This window comes from Hipposideros armiger, unplaced genomic scaffold, assembly GCF_001890085.2.
Source record: "Hipposideros armiger isolate ML-2016 unplaced genomic scaffold, ASM189008v1 scaffold_1343, whole genome shotgun sequence".
Lineage (NCBI taxonomy): Eukaryota > Metazoa > Chordata > Mammalia > Chiroptera > Hipposideridae > Hipposideros > Hipposideros armiger.
The window spans coordinates 35,513-56,644 of record NW_017732693.1 but is presented as its reverse complement, the minus strand read 5'-3'; the positions used below and the strand labels follow the sequence as shown (position 1 = coordinate 56,644).

The 21,132-nt window shown below is 36.0% G+C and overlaps 1 protein-coding gene across 1 annotated transcript in view; it reads left to right on the top strand.

Moving 5' to 3' along the window:
• The window catches only part of ANKIB1 (ankyrin repeat and IBR domain containing 1), a 129,726-nt gene extending 109,153 nt beyond the window's left edge, over positions 1 to 20,573 (top strand). Inside the window, exons 12-20 of the mRNA XM_019633570.1 lie at positions 4,992 to 5,126; positions 6,052 to 6,138; positions 6,223 to 6,289; positions 8,332 to 8,477; positions 9,483 to 9,661; positions 10,494 to 10,545; positions 14,663 to 14,777; positions 16,283 to 16,416; positions 17,367 to 20,573. Coding sequence (XP_019489115.1) covers positions 4,992 to 5,126; positions 6,052 to 6,138; positions 6,223 to 6,289; positions 8,332 to 8,477; positions 9,483 to 9,661; positions 10,494 to 10,545; positions 14,663 to 14,777; positions 16,283 to 16,416; positions 17,367 to 18,110 — 1,659 coding nt within the window. The 3' untranslated portion in view covers positions 18,111 to 20,573. The remainder of the gene's footprint in view (positions 1 to 4,991; positions 5,127 to 6,051; positions 6,139 to 6,222; positions 6,290 to 8,331; positions 8,478 to 9,482; positions 9,662 to 10,493; positions 10,546 to 14,662; positions 14,778 to 16,282; positions 16,417 to 17,366) is intronic.
• Positions 20,574 to 21,132: the final 559 nt, after the last annotated feature.

The following is a 21,132-nucleotide window of genomic DNA, read 5'->3' as shown; positions in this document are numbered from 1 at the left end:
CTTATACAGATCTCTTGCAAAGCTGGTTTTGGAGCACATAGATTGCCAGGCCCCAGGCAATCCCCCAAGTCCAAATCAAAATCTTGATGTCTGTATATCGGTGTCTGTATAGTAAAGGTACCCAAAGCAGTGGTCAGACTTTAGGTCTGCTGATGAAACGATCAATTAAATAAATAGTTCATTACTGTATTGAAAATGAAAATGCTAATAAAGATCTACTTGGCTGAAAAATAATTAATATAAATAATTACTTTTAGAAGGGCACCCTCCTGACTTAATTGCATAGGAAGAAACTACCATATTTAAAACAAATATTCTGGAATTAGGTTAATAATATTTTATTAATCCATGCCTACATTTATGAACATATTTATTTTAAAATTGTAATGATATTATATATTTTTTTCTTTTTTATTGGAACTGCCATGTATATAAAAAATATTTTAAATTATTGAGAGAAGGACAATGTCATTTTTGTAATTTAGGATGAGAAAGAAACCCAAATAGTTAAGATTCCAATAAAATATATCGGTATCTTCTAAGTGTTACTTGGTTTTTAGCCTTGAAGCCAATGATCATCATTATTATGACTTTAAAAATTATGGCAGTTACCAGATGATATTTGCAAGCCCATATTACTATAAAATTAACATAAACAAATTGGCTTAGTAAGGCAGTAATAATGATCTTTTAAGCAAGAAGAAAAATCTAGTACATCACTGAGCAAAATGCTCAAAAGTGCTGATTAGGCCAAGATTATTTATTTGTGGTCTTAGCTCCAACATTCATATTAGTTTATTCTTGGAAAATTTGAGATAGACTACATAGATGTGCAAAGAAATACAGGTTGACCATAAAAATCAGCAGTTGGGCTACTAACGGGCAGGATCCAACATTACCTTTATTTTCTTCACAGCACTTAACCACTTGTAAGTACTTACTTGATCAATACATATTTAGTGAGCGAACATTTTCATGAATTTATTAGACTAATGATATAAGGTAATTTAAAAAGATTTTGCTTAAGCTTCTGTTGCATTTAAAAGAAACATTTACTTACATACTACATAAATATAGTAGTCTTATTTAATATACCATCTAAAGTATTTGCATAGAACAAAAAAACCTGACAAGTTATTTATTTTTATTACTTTATTTTGCTTTTTTTTAATTTCAGTATAGTTGGCATACAATATTAAATTAGTTTCAGGTGTACAACATAGTGATTCAACATTTATATACCTTACAATGTGATCACCACAGTAAGTCTAGTATCATCTGTCACCGTACAAACTTATCACAATGTTATTGACTATATTCTCCTTGATAGATAGTTCTTAGAAGATAATTCATAGAAAAAGAGACCTAGAAAGTGATGGGCTTTCTACAGGAAAATTTTATACTTTTAGAGTTTTTTAAAAATGTGACAGTGGAACATCAGGTCATGTATAATTGAATTCATGCTCTAACACAATGACTTAATCATAATATACTTTTATTAATGCCTCTGTTGATTATGATTAAATAGACAGATTTTACTTTCTGCAATTAAAATGTTAAACATTTTTTAAACAACAATTTTGGCTCTATAAATAACACTCTTTATTCTATTTATTACCCTCTAGCTAATTTTCACGAGACTGTTTAAATTTTGCATTCTTACACATTTTAAATCACTTAGTAATTTTCATGTAATTGTATGAAACTATGTGCAACAACTAAAAAATAAAAACTATTCAAATTCTATATTTTTCTTAACATAGCATGTAAAATTTGGCTGTTTTGTAGAAAGTTTTCTTACTAATTTTGAATGATCAGTAAAACTGTACAGAAGGGGACTTATATCAAATCAGGCACAAAGTTTGCTTATACCAGGCAACAAAAAAACTTTCAAAGTTGAAACATGTCCACAATTTATTGTGTAAGTACGTGTTTGTAAAGGGATATATGAGTACAGAAACTTTAATTCAAATTTCTGTTCAGAGCATGTCACATAAAGAAAAAAATAAGTAAAAATATAGAAAATATAGAAGAGTTAACATAATCTGTAAGGTTTAAGGTGTATCTGATTGCTATATATTCAAACTTCATATCCTGGAAATATGGACTACGCCAGTTTTTCAAGCACCCATGGAACATTCACAAAATTTGACCACTATTCATCAAAGAAAATCTCAGTAGTATTCCAAAAAATAGAAAATAATGTAAGCAACATTGTCTAGTCATAGTGGAATAAAGTAGAAATTAATAATAAAGTTACTAAAGGCCTTTTCATTTGGGAATTTTAAATCTCTCAAACAACTAGAGCGAAAAAAAGGAAATTATAGAATTTCTAGGAAACTCAGATAATGAAAATACTTTTTTAGCAGAACCTGAGGGCTATATCTAAAGCAGTGCTCAGAAATGTACATAGCCTTATTTACTTTAAACAATACAAAATAAGGAATGAATTAAGGGTATGACTTAAATAATTAGAAAACAAAATAAATGAAGAAAACCAGGAGGAAATATTTTTTTTAACTCAGAAATTAGTGAATTAAAAATTGAAAAACAATACAACTAATAAGTAAATACAAAAAGTAGTTTTCTGAAGAAAAAAATAAGATAAACCACTAAGCTTACATAACAAAAAGGGAGTAGGAGAGTTGAAATACAGTGTAAGAAATAAGAGGAATAATCAATAAACAAAGCAAACTAAAATAATAACAGATAACTTTGCTAAACTCTTGTAGATAAATTTGAAGTTGGCTTTGAAATGGATTGATTTTCAAAACAAAATATAAATTATTAAAACTGACCCTAGAAGAGATATCCCAACAAACTTATTTCCATAGAAGAAAGAGTATTCAGGGATTCCGCCCCCCCCCCCCTTTAAAGCAATAGGCCCTGACAGTTTCACAACAGAATTTTATCAGACCTTTATTTTAAAAGGATAGGTAATTCCAATGTGATTTAAACTGTTTCTGGGAGTTAGTTGTTTTTTTTTAAAGGAAACTTTCAAATTATTATAAGGTGAGTGGAACCTTTATACCAGCACTTGACAAGATTATTAAAAGAAAACTATAGGTCAATCTTACTTATGAATAACAATGTATAAGTCCTATTAAGATATTAAGATAACAATGTATAAGTCCTATTAAGAAGAGGGAAATCCCACAGATATTAAGTATCAGCCAACAGTATATTAAAAAGTCATTGATTGTCAATTATATATCAATAAAAATATTTTTTAATAAGAAATAGAGGGACCTTATGGGGTTTATTTCAGGAATATAAGAGTGGTTTGATATTTTAAAAGCTATTACTGTGCCTCATCTTATTAGTAGATCCATAAAGAAAAATCATATAATTTCTGTAGATGCTAAAAAGTCATCAACCATGACAAAAAATCAACAACCATTCTTTATAAGACACTCAAAGAAATAGAAATAGATGAAATCTTCCTTAGTATGATAAAAAGAAATCTACCTCAGTCCAAAAGTTAACATGATATTTAGTGGGGAATCTAGAGGTACTCTCACTAAAATCAAGAGCAAGGTAAAGATGCTGTCCATCACAAATACTATTAACTTTGGACTGGAGATACCAGTCAATATAATTAGACAATAGAAAGAAATGGGAGATGTAAAACTTAGAAACAAGATGATAAAATTGCCAATTTTTTGGCAGACAGAATGATTGCATATCCACAGAAAACCCACAGAATCAACTGAAAAACTAATACAAACAACAAAAATTCAACTATCTAGTAGATTATAAAATTAATATGTAGAAAGTACTAGCCTTCAGGTATAGCAACAATATCCAGATAGAATATATAATAAAAGAGAAGACCTCATTTCTCTTGAAAGAAACTTAGGTAATATACAAGACTTACATGAAGAAAATTTTAGGACCCCTACCTGCAGGACACAAAACATGACAAATGGAAAGATAGCAAAGTTCATGAATAGAAAGATTCTATCCAGGTTTTGTTTCTGTATCTAGATAAACCAATGCAATTAATTTGTGGAAAAACAAGTTAAGACTAGCTAGGGAAACTCTGAAAGAGCTAGCCTTGTCAAATAGTAAGCCTTATTATAAAGGCTCAGTAATTAAAACAGTGTGGTGCTGGCACACAAAACTACAGATCAATGAAACAGACTAGAAAGAAAGCCCAGAAAATAGACACAGATACATGGGAATTTAGTATGTGATAAAAGGCATCTCCAGCCAGTGGATAAACCTGGACTATTCAATAAATGTATTTAGACAACTGGACAGCTGTGTGGGAAAAAATAAAGTTGAATTCATACTGTATATTGTATACCCAAATAAATCCTAAACAGCTCAAAAATTTTAATTTTTTTAAAAAACAAACCATAAAAGTACCAGAAGAAAACATAGACTTAGAGTGGAAAGATCTTTCTGACTCAAAATCCATAAGTGTAAAAAAAAGTGAGGCTGCATTTTTATACTGAAATGCTCATTTTTTGGTATTGTTTGCTAATTATGGTAATTACGAAAGTGAAAATTTCTTTAAAAAAATGAAAAACAGGTTTTATATCAGCTGTTCTAAGAGACCTTTTAAACTTGTTCTCAGTTTCAAAACCAATTTGTCACAAAGTCACCAGATATTTTCACATAGACTGGTGGAACTTTATGGACCAAAGTAAGGTTACCATGTGCTTGAAAATTGAAACATTTATCAGTATCTGTTTTTATTATTTGGAAAGAATATTCTGATATTTTTAAAGATTCCTTGAGATTACTTCATAATATTATGACCTACATTTTAATTTATATAAGCAATAATTTTAAACTACCTTCACATCTTTACATAGTGCAGATAAAGTCCAGAGGAAACATGAAAATGAGGGTGTGTCTTTAAGATTTGTTCCTGGTCACACAGGCAGGGATTGGTCAATGTCTACAAATTGGTAGATTAGAAATCAGAAAATAATTTGCATATTAACATGGGGAGAAGTTTGCATATATGTTTTCTTTTGAAGTGCAAGTATGACTTCTGCTGGATTTGCTTAGAAGAATGGAAAAAGCATAGTTCCTCCACGGGCGGTTATTACAGATGCACTCGCTACGAAGTCATTCAGCATGTGGAGGAGCAATCGAAGGAAATGACTGTGGAGGTAAAGCGAGCTGTTTAAGCCCAGACCTCTGGCCACGCCACTTAGTACTGTTGGAAGTATTTTGCATTTCTTCTTATCCTATCTTCATCGTAATGAGGAGTTAAATTGAATACACTTTAGAGTAGTAGCCTTTAATTTAAACAAAATAGCTCTATAAACTTGAGAGCTTTCTTTTATTTTCTTTTTTTTTATATTGGTGAAGGTAAGAAAAGCCTTACGTATTCCAGCCTGCCTCTACAATGACTTAAAAATTATTTTAACATAATATCAGCAATACATAAGTATCTTCGTCTGTTTGGCTGCCATTACAGAAGACCTTAGACTGGGTGGCTTAAACAACAAAATGTATTCCTCATAGTTCTGGAGACTAGCAAGCCCACGGTCAAGATTCCTGCCAGTGCAGTTTCTGGTGATGCCTCTCCTCCTGGCTTGCAGACTGCGGCCTGTTTGCTGGTTCTCATGTGGTGGAGAGAGTGAGCTCTGGTGTCGCTTCCTCTTCTAAGGGCACCAGCTCTATGGAGTTAGGGCCCCACCCTAATAACCTTTATCAGCTCACAGGCCTTCTTCCCAAATACAGTAGCATTGAGGGTTAGGGCCTAACGTGAATTTGCAGGGGACAGAATTCAATCCATAGCAATAGGCAATGTAATAAAACACTGAAGATCTGATAAACCCAGTGCTTGACAGGCATCTTTGCCTTGCACTCAGGGGTTGCAGATTCAGTGGTTTATCACAGAATATAAATGTGGGACTTTGTTCTGGGAGCCTGTAAAATGTATTGGTTATTATTTTCTCTCAAAATAGTAAAAAAAATCTGTATGCATTGCTACCTATTAGTAATAAAATTATTAAGTGATAACAAAAACCAATTTTAATAGCTAGTACTTTCATTTATAAAATTTGTTTTCGGACTTTTGTTTCCTAGGCTGAGAAGAAACACAAACGGTTTCAGGAACTTGACAGATTTATGCACTATTACACAAGATTTAAAAACCATGAGCATAGCTATCAGGTATGCCCCACATCATTTCAAATGCACTGAATTACACTGTTGTGGATAAATAAAGAGAATAATACAAATTATTTCTGTCTTTAGTTAGAACAACGCCTTCTTAAAACAGCCAAAGAAAAGATGGAGCAATTGAGTAGAGCTCTCAAAGAAAGTAAGTTATCAGCAGTATGTATGGTAATTAATGTAAAATCCTCTTGCATGCTTATTGGTAGGAGGTTACGGCCCTCAAAGGAATACATTATCTGTTCCCATTCTAGTACTGTTTGGAGTTCTCTGAAGCCCAGAGTGCAGCTCAGCATCTGAGGCCTCGGTGATGAGATTTTCCACCCGACTTACCTCATCTCCTCTTAATGCAGCCTATGCTATTAGCAGATAAGCATGCCTCATGGTTTTGCTTACTCTGTGCCACTGCTGATGCTCTACAATGTTGGGAGAAGTGGATCGGCCCTAAAGTCATCCCTGACCTAGTCAAAGGAGCAAGATTTCATGCCACCCAATTGTCATGTAACTGAATACTCCAAGATCCTTAAGAAATTTAGCAGAGTGCCTAAGAGAATGGAAGTCAAGGACAGTTTTGGGCAAACTCATCTCACTGGTAAATAATGGACATTGGAGACAAAAAGCAAAGACATGAGAAAGGGCTAAACTGTGGATCCTAAAATAGAAGTTTGAAAAAAATTTTCTAAAAATGGATTGAGTTGCGTCATTAGAATATAACATCTCACAATGACCACAGAGTACAGGTTCTGACATGTTTGTTGTAAAGTCACATTTTTTAAATAGAGTTTATATGTAAAAGGTGTTAAGCCTAAAAATACAGTTATACTTGTGTTTGCTCCACTTTACAAAAGTAATGAGTAATAATTCCCTTTTCATGAGGATAATTCCCTAAATAAGACAGTAATCATAAGTTAAATAAATTAAAGTGGAAGAAAAGGTGCCAATAGCAGTTTTCTGATACTTTAGTAATGATGTGACTATTTCCCAGCAATATCAAAGTCTTGAAGTATTTATTGTCCATGGTAAACACTGAAAAGAAAAATCCTCACAGGCTGTAGTTCTTCAGCAGGGATTTTTGTCTGTTCCTCACTGATGTCTCCCTGATGCTGATAGCAGTGCCTGACACACAGTAAACAGTCAATAAATACCTGTATATGTGAATTACTGCTTCTGTTCAATCTTCTGGAGGCTCCAGACAGCATAGGAAGGTATGAAAAAGAAGTAAAAGATACAAGGATTGGAAAGGAAGGAACACAACTTCACACACTTCTCACACTTACAATGAGGAAGGTGAAGGGTGTTTGTTTTGTTTTTCTTTTCTTACATCTTAGTTTGGATCCCTATGCTAAGGTAGGTATTTTGGGATGGTCTGTATATCAGTTTGTGTGTATATATACACATGTAATTTCTTTGTATAGGAATGCAGAACCTTATTTTCAAAATTACTAATGAATTTGTATTCTGCTTAATTTCTGTTTATTTGCAGTTAAGGAAAAAGCCAGAATAGTAAGATATTTTGGGAAGGAACAGTCTCATATTAAGGCAGTTACTTCTTCCCTCCTTCTCACTCTTTCTCCCTTTCTCTCTCTACCTGAGGGTTTCTATTCACTAGGATTAGTTATTCATTTGTTGCCCTGGAATGTTGTATCTTTTTCCTTTCGATGTTTTTTTGCTGAAGCATAATTATAATTAGGTGATTTTTTATTGTTGTTGTTTTGTTTTGTTTTGTTTTAGCAAGCAATTTAGCAAGGCATTTGTTCCAATCCTTAATCAGCAGTTCTGCTAGTAGTCACCTAAAAAGCTTAGTAAAGCAAGGGGCCTGTGAGTTGACCTAAGCTAGATTTGTTTGCCAGCAGGGTGAGAACAGAACCCAGGATCAGTGTGCACATTCCTTAATGACTGCTATCGGTGCTTCTGGGCTACCGCAGTGTGTGTGAACTTCATTAATGAACGCATGCAAGTCACAGATGAGCGTTTTAGGTAGCTCTTTAGTGCAGTTCAAATAAATACTACCATCCAGCTACTTCAGACAGTTTCTTCTTAGGGAACCTTGGGGGGTTTTTTGTTTTTGGGTTTTTTTTGTTTTTAATTTTTGTTGGGTTTTTGTTTTTTTAAGGATATTTAGTTGTATAATTAATTTATAATAGCATATTTGCAAAAATATTTTTTCACTGTGACTGATTTGCTTTATAGCTGAAGGAGGCTGTCCAGATACCACATTCATTGAAGATGCAGTTCACGTGCTCTTAAAAACTCGACGCATTCTCAAGTGTTCTTATCCCTATGGATTTTTCTTAGAACCTAAAAGCACAAAGAAAGAAATTTTTGAACTCATGCAAGTAAGATATCTTTTTAAAATTAAATTTAAATACAGTTATTATGGAAAACAGATTTTTTTTCTTTTTCAACCACTTGACTAAGTTTTACCTTATTTGGGCGTGATTAGTAAACAATTTTGGTTACATTTTCAGAATGGTTTTTAAGTAAAGGAAAAGTTACCAGTAATAAACTGAAATTTTCTTTATGTTTTAAATGTGTCACTCTGCAGATCTGAATGAGCTGTGAGCCCGCAAACATTTCCTACCACATTTATTTCTTTGTTTTACATTAGTAGAGGTTGAAATGTGGCCTCATTCTGATGATATAATTAGGGATTTTATCTTCAAAGATGAAACAAACCATATTACCTACTAGATTGAAAAGTTGCTATTTACCAGTTTATTTTAAAAGTACAACTGAGAAAGTTACAGTATTTTAAAAACAAAAACACCTAAGCTAACTGATATGTCTGTAGCTGGCCAACTTCACTATATATTTCTTTTTCTTTTTCTTTTTGAAGCTGTCAAACTTTTCTCCTCTTGCTACAGTTTTCCTACAGTCCCTTTGAACTGCCCTCTACTGATTTATCTCTTACATTTCTTTAAATGCTTAGTACTCATATTCTCCATGAAGCCTCCTAGACCTAATCCTAAATCACAGGGGTCTTGCCTTGCTGCAGGTTCCTTCAGCATTTCCATAGTCTGCACCACTTTTCATGCATTTGCATGTACGATGCCTTGAAATTCATTAGTTTTTTTCACATAGACAAATTATAAACCATTGTGGACAGCTGGTATACTCACTGCTTATTTGTAATCCATGCCAACTACACTGCCATAAATGCCTATCGAATGAGTGCTCTTTTCCTATAATGGGCAAAATAGAAGCATGTTAAATACGAAGTTTTTTGGATTACTTTGTGACTACAAAAGAGTTAGATTTAACTGAGAAACCGTACAGACACTTTATTTGCTCTTGACAGATCCACTTAGCCTGTAATTGTTTTTTTCCTCTTCTTACTGTAGACAGACCTAGAAATGGTCACTGAAGACCTTGCCCAGAAAGTCAATAGGCCTTACCTCCGCACACCCCGCCACAAGATCATCAAGGCAGCATGTCTTGTGCAGCAGAAGAGGCAGGAATTCCTGGCATCCGTGGCGCGGGGAGTGGCTCCTGCAGACTCACCAGAAGCTCCAAGGCGCAGGTAAAAAGGATGCACCCTGGGAGCCAGCCTAGCTCCAGCCACAGGTGCCAACGGGTTATTTTTATCCAACTAGGGTTCATATTCCTGATAGTTACTTGTACCTAAAATATGGATACCTTATAAAAGTACGTTAACTTCTTTGGGGTACTTTTCTCCCCCAGTACTATTTCTGTTTTTTCTTGTTATTTTTTGTTTGTCATTGAGTAGTTTCTTGGACTAAATTAGGTTAGGTTAGTTTCATAATTCAAAGAGTATTCTAATGTATCATTTCAAATATGTGATAAATGTAGTGATATGATAGCATAAACATCTTACATTATAGAGTTTGGAAGCCTTATCAATTTGTTATAGTCATATTTGTGTATTGTGGTAAGAGGTTGTGAAGAAATTAGAAATATGATATTAGTAAAGTTATTTAAGTGATCAGTATTGATCCATTAAAGAACATTTCAGTTTGTTTTATTTCAGATACTTATGCTACTAATGCCATTATAAATTGAAGTATATATTTTTATTCATAATAATTACAAGCATTAGAAATTCCTTTGACCCTATTTTTACATAAACATTTATAACATAAAACTAGAAGCAATCATAAAATACTCTGTTATAGAATTATGATTTTTATTTTTCCACCATTTCACACAGAGTAACTTAGAATTTGAAAGAAATAATGAAAGTATGATTTTAATTATATTCTATAGTTGATCTACTTTGATTAAGCAAGTTCCAAACAGAAGAATTAAAAGTAATGTTCAAAGGGCAAGAGTCTGATTGTCTGTACTTTGTAGTACTGATAATAAATCAAATGGTATGTCTAATTTCTTTGTAGCTTTGCTGGTGGAACATGGGATTGGGAATATTTAGGATTTGCATCACCTGAGGTAATTGTTTTGCTGGTGGGGGGGTTGTTTTTGTTTGTTTTGTTAATTACATTTTTCCTTAGTGCAATCCTGCTTGCCTTGGCACCCTCATCTATCTAAATCCTGACATTGTCAGCAATGTTTTCTCTTTCTTTTATAGTAAAAATGCCTCAGCAAAGCCTACATTTATTTATGGTATTGGATTATGATCACATTATTAAATCTGTCTCCCCTTTTTATCAATTTTAATTACTGAACAATCAGAATTAAGGCCAATTTATAGCATATTTTTTGAAATATATCTCCAAATTGGTTAAGAGAGATGCAAATTTTATTTATTAGAAATGCATTTCAGTTGTCTGAATCTATTTTTTTAAAGTTATTGTAACAACCTGAGAGAATTGATTTATAATCAATTGCTAAGGAGGAAACTTGACATTAATAATGTTTATGTGGAAAGAGATGCTTTGCTTAGTTACATTCTGCTTCTCTTTAAGATTTTCAGTCTTCTTGTTTTTTTACTCTTTGTTGTTATACACCATTTTAAATTACAGAATAAAATACTAACACTGCAAATAGTTGCCACATATAAAAATAAGATAGAGTGAAAATCTTAATCACATTGCTGTTATCTGAGATTTAAATTGCCACTGTCACTGTTGAGTTTCATTTTAAATGGTTTCAGCAGTTCACTCTACTTCACTCTTCTTCTTTGCTCGTTATAAAAGAGTATACCATCTGATGCTTATGTTGGAATAACCTTTAAACTTGATTCTTGAAAGGGGGCAGGACAAAGAGTGAAACCTTTGGTTATTATTTACAGCCCATGTGTTATCTGCAACTGAAAGACAGTGAAATTGATTATTATCCAGAAATGACTGTGGCTTATTTAAATCAGATACTTTCTCTTTTCAGTTGCTGAGGATACTTGCAATCACCTTTTGGCCTTTCATATCGGTAGATATATCCAAGAAAATATGACTTGGGAAAACAATTTGCGCCTAGAGCTCTGATATGGGAATTTTAAATTCACTTAAATTCCAAATAATTTTTTAATATATTAATAAACTGTATTGTAAAACAAAGATGAACCTCTTCTTTACCTGATCCTGTGCTTATTCTATGTTATAATATAATTACAGCTTTGAAGATATTGGGAGAAATTTCAACATTAAAGGAGGGGAAAAAAAGCTTCAATTATCAAAAAAAAGTACTAAAGATTTCAGAATTTCAAGGTAGAAACACAATTTAGCAAAAATAAAACCTTTACCAGTGTATTCGCAATGGTGTATGCGTCATCTTGCAGCTTCTGGCTCTGACGGTAACTTTAGGCATCCAGAAACAATTTGTCCTTGACTTTTGAGGACTTGCTAGTATGACTGACACAGATTCATTTTATAAAAAATAGGAAGGGTTGCCACTCACATGTGGATATTTATGAATAAAATTAGTGAGCTCTTATTCTCCAGAGATTGAGAATTGTGAAAGTATAAATGACATTGCCTTCTTAAATTTATTTCTTATGAATTAATAAAATTTACAAAAATTATTTAACTTACTTTTACTTTTCTCTTCTTTACAGCCTTTGGCACATTGAAACACCAAGCTTTTATGTAAACCATATTGCAAGTCTAAAGAATTAGCACACAGTGTGAAACTTAAAATGTCTGCATGTATGTGATTATCAAGTAACTGCCAAATTTTTATCTTTTAAGTGTTAGCTTTTTGCCTCTATATAGACCCTGAAAAAAAATAATTTTCCCAAGCGCCAATAGACTTTTAGATTGAATTTTTATATTTTCAGTAGTTAATTCCATCTTACTCTTTTTTAAATAAATGAATAAGTCAATGACAAGCATAAGTATTTGTTTTGTACCCTTTAAAGCAGTGGAGTCCGGAGGAAAGGACATACCTTGAAGTCTGAGGGGCACCTGAGTTCAAGGTCTGGCCCTGTGAGTTATTAGGCCTTAGACTCTGTTCTTCCTTAATTTATCATCTTTAAAATATAGATCGTGATATCCACCCCAGGGAAGTTTCTGGAAGGATTAAAGCACCATTTTAAGTCACTGACAAAATTGGTGTTCAATAAATAGTAGTTGTTATTATTTAAAACAAAAAATCTCCTGGCAGCCTTTTCCCTATAGACCTTAGAACTGCTCAATCTTCTCTGTAGCCATAACACTCAAACCATTTGGAGTATCCTGACTAAAGCCTTTTCATGTGCTTACTTGAAGATCTTAGGAGTACTTGGAAATTTTCACATAAGTTTAACTTTATGAGAACCATGTTTTTTAAGCCTGTTGCACTGCAAGAGAACGTTTTTTGAGTTTTCTATCAGAATAATTATAACAAGTTTCTTTTACAGTTGTTTTTTAAATTATTTCGTTTTCTTAAATTGGAAATATGTATATTCTGTGGTCAGTAGTAGTTTATTTAACGCAGAATAACTTCGTACCATCAAGTATACAAAGTGAACAACTTCTCTCTGTAAGTCGAACTGAGATAAAAGTTTCATGTCCTCTTTGTGTAAGAAACATGGTGGGCCTCAGTGATCCAGTGTACCATAATGACACATAACAGTCATTTAGTTTTGGATCCTAGGCCTCCAGGAAAAAGGGAAATGATACCCTAGCTCAGCAGGAAATTTTTTTTTTGAAGATTTTTTTTTTCCTAATTGGGGAATTGGGGGAAGGGGAACAGATAAGTTGCTGTCCTTTTGTTCTTCAGTCTAGTTGTGGAGGACGTTGCTTCACTGGCCCAAGTTGGCACCATCATTGCGCTCTTCCCAGGTGAGGCAGATCAGTCGCTGGCTTCTGGACGGCCACTCACACTGGCTGCTGGCTACACACAGTAGCCTCTGGCAATCCACCTGCCCGGCAGCCCATCTCTAGGTTGAGCTGTTGTTCAGCATCTTAGCTGTGGAGGGCAGTGTCACTGGCTCTCATACGTGGGATCCGAACCGGGGCCCTCTGGCGTCCCAAGCCAGCTCTTAACCAATGTGCCACTCGGCCAGCCCTCAGCAGGAAATTTTAAAGCATCTAAATAATCTCTCCAGGTACCTGTAGTATCTTTTACTCATTTGCTCCCAACCTGGTAAGATGCCTCCAATCTCTTATTATAGTCCAACTGCTTACACCAATGAAGGAGTTTAAATAAATTTAACCAAAGTAGTATGACATGAAAGTTTTATTTGTGATGTAAAATTTGTCTTTGTTTATTCTAGTACTTTCACAATATAAGCATATTGAGTATTCTAGGGTAACAGGAATAACCATAAACCTGAGTATCTTAGTGTTTATCCCTGAAAGATTCTATGATTAGCCTTCTGAGGCTGGTGTCGTGCACACTGGCCTCTCTTCTAGTCTTTTGTGTCACTAAAATCTGGGAAAATACATTTGTACCCAGGTAATAATAGCAGGTAGTCCCCTGCCTCTGGTAATAGCAATCCCATTTTAAACTGTTACCACAAATGTAAAATAAAATCAGGGACATCTTCCCAAATTTGTGTTCTTCCCATATGTTAAATAGAAAACACTTCCCCTGCCTGTGTTGTCGATAACCCCACGTTAGCTAATATAGGAAGGAAGCCAAATAACATCTCATTTTAAAGCTAACCTCACATTTTTCTTTTAATCCAGTCACTTGACTTGTATGGTATGCGATAGTCGCAGAGAATACAGAATCTAACACTCTGACAAGTACTTAACAGTGTGTGCTTTCTTTCTTTTGTTTTTCTTTCTGTCTGTTGCATATATCGCAGTCACTTTTTTAATACCAGACCACCAGGAAGAGCCTCACTTATTTAGTAAAATCACTACGCTGTTAGTTTAATATAACATAATACGACCCAGGCATGTGAAGTAAGGCTCAGTTCTGATCTAGCATTGGAGCTTGCAAGTATTCCCAATTTTTCCAGGCAATTGTAAATGATTCCTTAAATTTTTCCTTTTCCATTTTACCTGTTCTGTTTCCTTGGAATGGCAAAGCCCGAAGTTTCTTTTTTCTAAAGCCAAGTGATTTTATAATATGTATATAAAATCACACATTTTTTTTCCTGGAAAAAAAGTGTGTTGTTTATTTTATTTGCATTTAAAAAATTGCATGCTCTCCTGTATTTTATGACCTTTGGTTTATGCAGGAATATGCTGAATTTCAGTATCGGAGGAGGCACAGGCTCCAGCGCCGTCGGGGCGACGTGCACAGTCTGCTCAGTAACCCTCCAGACCCTGATGAGCCACGGGAAGGCACTTTCGGTAAGCTCTTGGGTTGGGTATGTTTTAACCTCTTAGTTCTCTTGAATTTATTCTTCAAACTGACCAGTCTAAATGCTTGGAAGTTTGTGATTTAGATAGATGTTCAGTCAATGTATAGTTGCTAATTTCACAGGATACAGAAAACCAGGGGGTTAAGAACGTGGGCTGTGGAGTCAGACAGACCTGGGTTTATGACCCCATCTCTGCTGCATATCAGGGTGACATTGTAGCTCAGTCACGTAACCTCTCCATGCTTCAGTCTCCTCATTCTAAAGACGCAATAGTAGTATTGCCATTTGTGGGTTCATTGTGAGCATTAAATTAGATAAAGCATGCAGAACCCATAAGCGCGACCGGCATCTCGTGACACTCAATACACTATCTGTTCATTCCTGCTGCCGGGTTCATGGAATGTTGTTCTCCTGGCCTCAGTTCTCCTATGAGCATTCTTTAAAATACAGAAAATTCCTGGTATCAGAGAGAAATTATATTAATTATGAACCTTTAAATGTTAAATTGTAATGGAAAATATTTATGCTATAATGTCCACATATCATTTTTAATAAATCAGGATCAGTAGACCTAAAGTTTTGCTCTTCGGGCTATTGTAATTCCCAAATTCTTATATTTTAAGAACTCTGGGGGCCGGCCGAGTGGCTCAGTTGGTTAAGGGTTGGCTTACGAGCGCGAGCTCTGAGCAACAGGGCTGCCGGTTTGATTCCCACATGGGCCAGTAACGCTGTGCCCGAGCTGAGCTGTTGTTGAGCTGCCAACAGGTGGCAGGATGGCTCAGCTGGTGTAACAACAAGGTTGCCTGTTTGATGGTGGGCGATGCCCACCCGCAACTAAGACTGAACTCGGCACCTTGAACTGAGCTGCCGCCCGAATGGCTCAGTGGATAGAGCATGCGCTCTTAACAACAAGGCTGCTGGTTCAACTCACACATGGGATGGTGGCTACGCCCACGTGCATCTAAGATTGAACACAGCACCTTGAGCTTAGAGACAACGAGCTGCTGACGGGCAGCCAGGTGGCAACTGGTGCTCTCCACAACGAAGACTGAAGAACAACCACTTGGCTGGTCCCCTTCCCCAATTCCCCAACACTGTTCCCCTCCCCCAATTCCCCAACATTGTTCCCCTCCCCCAATTCCCCAATAAAATCTTTAAAAAAAAAACCAAAAAAACTCTGAAAACTAAAATGCCTTTATATATTAGTGCTTAAGAAAAAAAAAGAGGGGATGGTAGCATTTGCATTTCCAAATAGAAGCATATTGTAGTTCAAACAGAAATGCAAAGAACCATCATGGAATTGAAGTAACAGAGTATGGGGATATATAGTGTTGCTCGTGGGGAGACAAATATGGATGAGAAATCTCTAGAAAATTAAGTAAACATGTGAACACAGGTTCTCACCAACACGCAAAGAGAAATGGCCAATTTAAATAAGAAGATGTATGACATCTTGTATGACTAATGACTCTGGTACCACTTGCTTTCAAACAGACATCCCAGAAGGGGGCAGTGGCCGCAGGCCGGGCGCGTCCGTGGTAAGTTCTGCGTCTATGAGTGTGCTGCACAGCTTTTCCCTGCGCGACTGCACCCCCGCCAGTCGCTCTGACAACCAAGACTCTCTTCAGGTAGCCTCCCAGGCAGCCTCCTGGCCCCTGCCTTTGCTCTTTTCTCTGTGTATCCCGCTTTCCTGTTTGCACGTATTGCTTCCCTGTTTCTTCCTTCCATTCTAAAATCTTTGTTTCCGAGGGGTGCTACAGGAAAAGAGTCCCGTATTTCAGGTTTTATCTTAAGGAATTTTTCCCCCTAATACATGGACAAAGCGAAAATTGAAATAAGATTTGAGTAGATAAAATAAGTCTGTATAAATAGAGGCAATATTAATTACCTGTTCGGTAAAAGAGCAGTGGTAAACCTCATGGGGTTACTGTATTTCTCCATGTATAAGACGCTTCCATGTATAAGACGCACCTTAATTTGGGGGCCCGAAATTTGAAAAAAAAAATGTATTACATAAAGTTATTGCACTCAAGTTTTATTCATCATAAAATTCATACAACTCATCACTGTCAAAACTCCCAACCATTAGCTTGTCCTCCTCTGTGTCTGATGACAAATCACTGTCTTCATATATTGCCTCTCATGGCCTTCTTCTGCCGTGGCGTTTTCAGTAGGGTTTCGTCTTCCCGTAGCCAGTCTCGGTTTGTTTCTCAGTTGGAAGAGGACCAAACTTACGTTCAGCAGCACGATTTCCATTCACTTTTGCAAGCTGGATCACTTTTAACTTGAATTCAGCACTGTACGAAAATGTTTTCTGAGCCATTTCTGGGCAGAATGTGGCAAAACGTAACCTACCATAATATACCAGTAACAAGTGCAAAACAATGAGCGCAGAGACTAGCGCGAAAAAGCAGGAAATGCAAGTTAAAAAACCTACAACCACTGTATAAGACGCACCCAGTTTTTAGACCCCAAATTTTTTTGGAAAAGGGTGCGTCTTATACATGGGGAAATATGGTAAATCATTTTTTTCCTTTTAAATTTTAAAGTGATTTTACTTTCTTTCTGTTGCCCTCAGGCTCTGAGTTCCCTGGATGAAGATGATCCCAATATACTTCTGGCGATACAGTTATCTCTGCAGGAATCTGGGCTGGCCATCGATGAAGAAAGTAGAGACTTCCTCAGTAGCGAAGCATCCTTAGGAGCAATAGGCACTTCCCTACCTTCCAGGCTGGACTCCATCCCCAGGAACACGGAGGGCCCGCAGGCTGCCTTGAGCAGCTCGGAGCTGTTGGAACTTGGCGACAGCCTATTGAGACTAGGAGCGGAAAGTGACCCGTTTTCAACTGACTCCCTGAGTTCACACCCTCTCAGTGAGGCAAGAAGTGACTTCTATCCCTCCTCCAGTGACCCTGACTCGGCTGGCCAGGACGCCAACCTCAATGACAATCTTCTTGGCAATATCATGGCTTGGTTTCACGACATGAACCCTCAAAGCATTGCCCTGATTCCTCCAGCAGCTGCAGAAATCAGTGCCGATCCCCAGCTCCCTGGCGGCGGAGACAGGCCAGAAGGTGTGAGGGGTGTGGACCTGAGGCCGCCAGAAGAAGAGCCTGTGTTTGAAGATGCTGCGGTCAGTGAAGGTGGAGGAGCCCAAAGAGAAGAAGAAGGTTCTTTGGAAGACAATATTCTGGCTGGGGAAGCCGCGCCTCCAGCGGGCGAAGGCGGTAATGAGGCGGCCAGCAAGGAGGATGGTTCCGATGGTTCGAGTCAGACACCACAAACCTCAAATGACTGGCTTGAACAGGTCCATCTAGTGTGAGCTGCACACACCTGGGCTCCAGCCGAGTCGCAGGTACCGATGGCGGAGTGTGCTTCATAGAGACGTGATCCGCTTAGCTCCAACTCAGTTCTAAACCACTGACATTAGGATCGAGGACAAAGGAGTTCCCTTGAGTGGTGGCTTCACTTCTGAGTTTAAGCTTACAGGGGTTTTCTTTTGTATTTAATTGAATAGCTTTTCCCCTTCTTGCTGACAAAAAGAGCTGGAGAGAACGAGAAACACAAATGGAACAAGTAGCTTAAATTCCACATTCTAAAGAAACGCAGTCCTCTGTTTAGCCTAAGGTCCGCAATACTTAAATTGAACTTTTCAATTAAAGGCTTACTCCCTAATCCTTGGGTGATTTTCCTCTTAAAAAAAAAAAAAAAACTTTCTTCAGTTTATCGGTTATTTTGGACAGATCAAGTAACATTTAGTTCCTCAGTCTCTTTGTGCTCTTCCATAACTTCCTTCCTGCCTTTTTGTCTGAGCAGTGTGAGTTGAGGTGTCCAAGGCTTCTCGTTAGTGCTGCCTCTGCCACAGTGTAATTAGTTTTAATTTTCACATGAATCAGAAGTTTATTTTCATGTCTATTTACAGTCCACTTGTGCCAAACTGACTCGTGCGCTGACTGAGAAGGTGTTTAGCTGTGTGGTGTCCTGGAGGGCGCCAGAGCAGATTCAGCATTCTAGGGAGTAAAAGGTGCCACTTGGTAGCAATGAAATGCCAGAACTTAATGGGCTTTTGTTGCCATGGAGACTGCATTTAAAGAAATGTAGCCTGTAGCTTAAGTTAACTAAACCTAATGCTGCTGTTAAAAACAGTTTATTTTAATATTAAAATACAGTTGATTAGCAACGGCGGTGCTGTATTTTAAGAGACACTTTATTGGAAGTGCAATCATAGTTCTTTGTTTTCACAATTTTACAGTGCATTCTAATTACTAATGGGTGCAATTACTTTTAATGGTAAGTGTTTTATAAACTAGAAAAAAAAGTGGCGTTTTCATGAGTTATAGTAAATCCCACAATTATTAAAAAATTCAATGAAACATCCTGCGCAACATGTTCCCGTGCCTTTGCCTAACCTAAATGGATAGTTGCCAGTTAAATAAGTGAGTAATTCCAATTTCAATGTCTCTCCTGAAGTGACTATGCTATGAATTGCAAAGACCTCCATAAAACCACCCATGGCCTTGCCTTTACAGTAAATATAACAACTAAATGTTTAATCAGTTCGTTTGCCTAAATAGCAAATGCTGACGTGTTTGTTCTATTGCACAACACTCATTTGCTGTGTGATTACTGTTTAGTGTTGAAAAAAATCAACTTCCTAGTTATCAGTGTCTTACTGTGAAGAAAATACTGGTCTTAGTTGTAATTAAGATACAATGGTACAGTGTGTAATTAAAACTAGAGTAAACTGTTGGAATGGCTGTTTTACTTACATATTATCAAAACTAGCATAACATAAGCAAAATAGATATGCAACGCTCCATTTCATGTTTTGCCAGATTCTTACCAGAAATCTACAGATACCAAAATTTCAGTATCGAGTTTGTACAGGCAAGTCCTGGGCTGGGTAAAAGGTTATATTAGTATTGATATCCAGTGAGTTGTAATTACGATTTTTTTATTACTTTTATTTTCTTCCCCCAAACCCTGCTTTTCAGATATCCTTGTATTTTGAGTTCATACAGCTAGGACATTGTATTAGAGTATTTAATATTCCCCGGGTCCCCCTAGAATAAAAAAAAACTGTTGGAATCGTTCCTATGCCATCAAAAGTCCACATTAGTGTGTATTTCCCCAATTGTCAGAAACATTGATATCCCTATTAAAATTGGTTGGGGAAAATATTGACTTTATGTACAGTGTATTACTGTATATTAAACTAAAATAGTCCATTAAAGGATTTTTTTACAAATTTATTTTGGATGAAAAATACCAACACCAATCAGTTTTTAGATCCAGTTGTAATTGTTCAATAGAAGAGCCTTTGTATCATATGGAGGCGTCTTCCAAAGCTGCAGCACGGTGAGCGGAGGTGCTGCGTGCAGACGGCGGTGACGCTCTTGGTGACACTCGTGCCCGTGGTGAGTCCTGGTTCCTCGCACCTCGTGCAGTACCCTTTGTTTCTGTGGCGTTCTCTCCTGAGCATGAAAAGTGATCATTACCCAATTTGTATTTCCTTGGTACCTATTTTAAAAACAACACAGTCATGGACTTTACAATTCAGAAATAAAGTTTGGCAAAGCCTATTTTGTAAACAAGTTAATTTTATAATGTAAAAAAAAAATTACTCTAACCTTGACTTGTTATTTGCACTTTCATAGTCTATACTTGATACATTCCCACTTTATATACAGTAGGATTCTACAAACATGTAGATGTTTGGCCAAATGAATGCTGTTAATAATATGTAAAATTCTTTGATTAAACATTTATTACTTAAACTACTTTACTTTTGTCTCATTACGTTTTAGACTTTGTTTTAACAAGTCAAGAAACTGATTTTCTTTAAATTAAATGCCCTCAAATATGATGGGATTAATTTTGGTTCTTGCATGTAATTGATTAGTGCCTAATGTTTTTTACACTAGCCCACTTTTTGAGCATTTTATACCCCAAAGATAAACCCAAAACACTGTATGACAATGTATTAAAACATTGTGACTTCAATCTAATTTTATTTTCATCACTATAGCTTTTGGGAGAAAAATGTTGCGATTTTTCCATGGTACATATGTGATTACTTTTTTTTTCTAAACCCTGCTTTTCACAAAGTCTTATATTTTGAATTTGTATGGCTAGGTCATTGTATTAGAGTATTTAATATTCCCCGGGTTCCCCTAGGATAAAAAAACTGTGTGGGAATTGTTCCTATGCTATGGATCTCAAAAGTCCACATCTCTAATAGAAACACAGGAAAAGATATTATTTTGTGAAATTGCTTAGGATAGGAAAATGTTTTTATGCCGTATGAACAGAAACACCTGCTTCTCCACCACTTTATTCTGTCC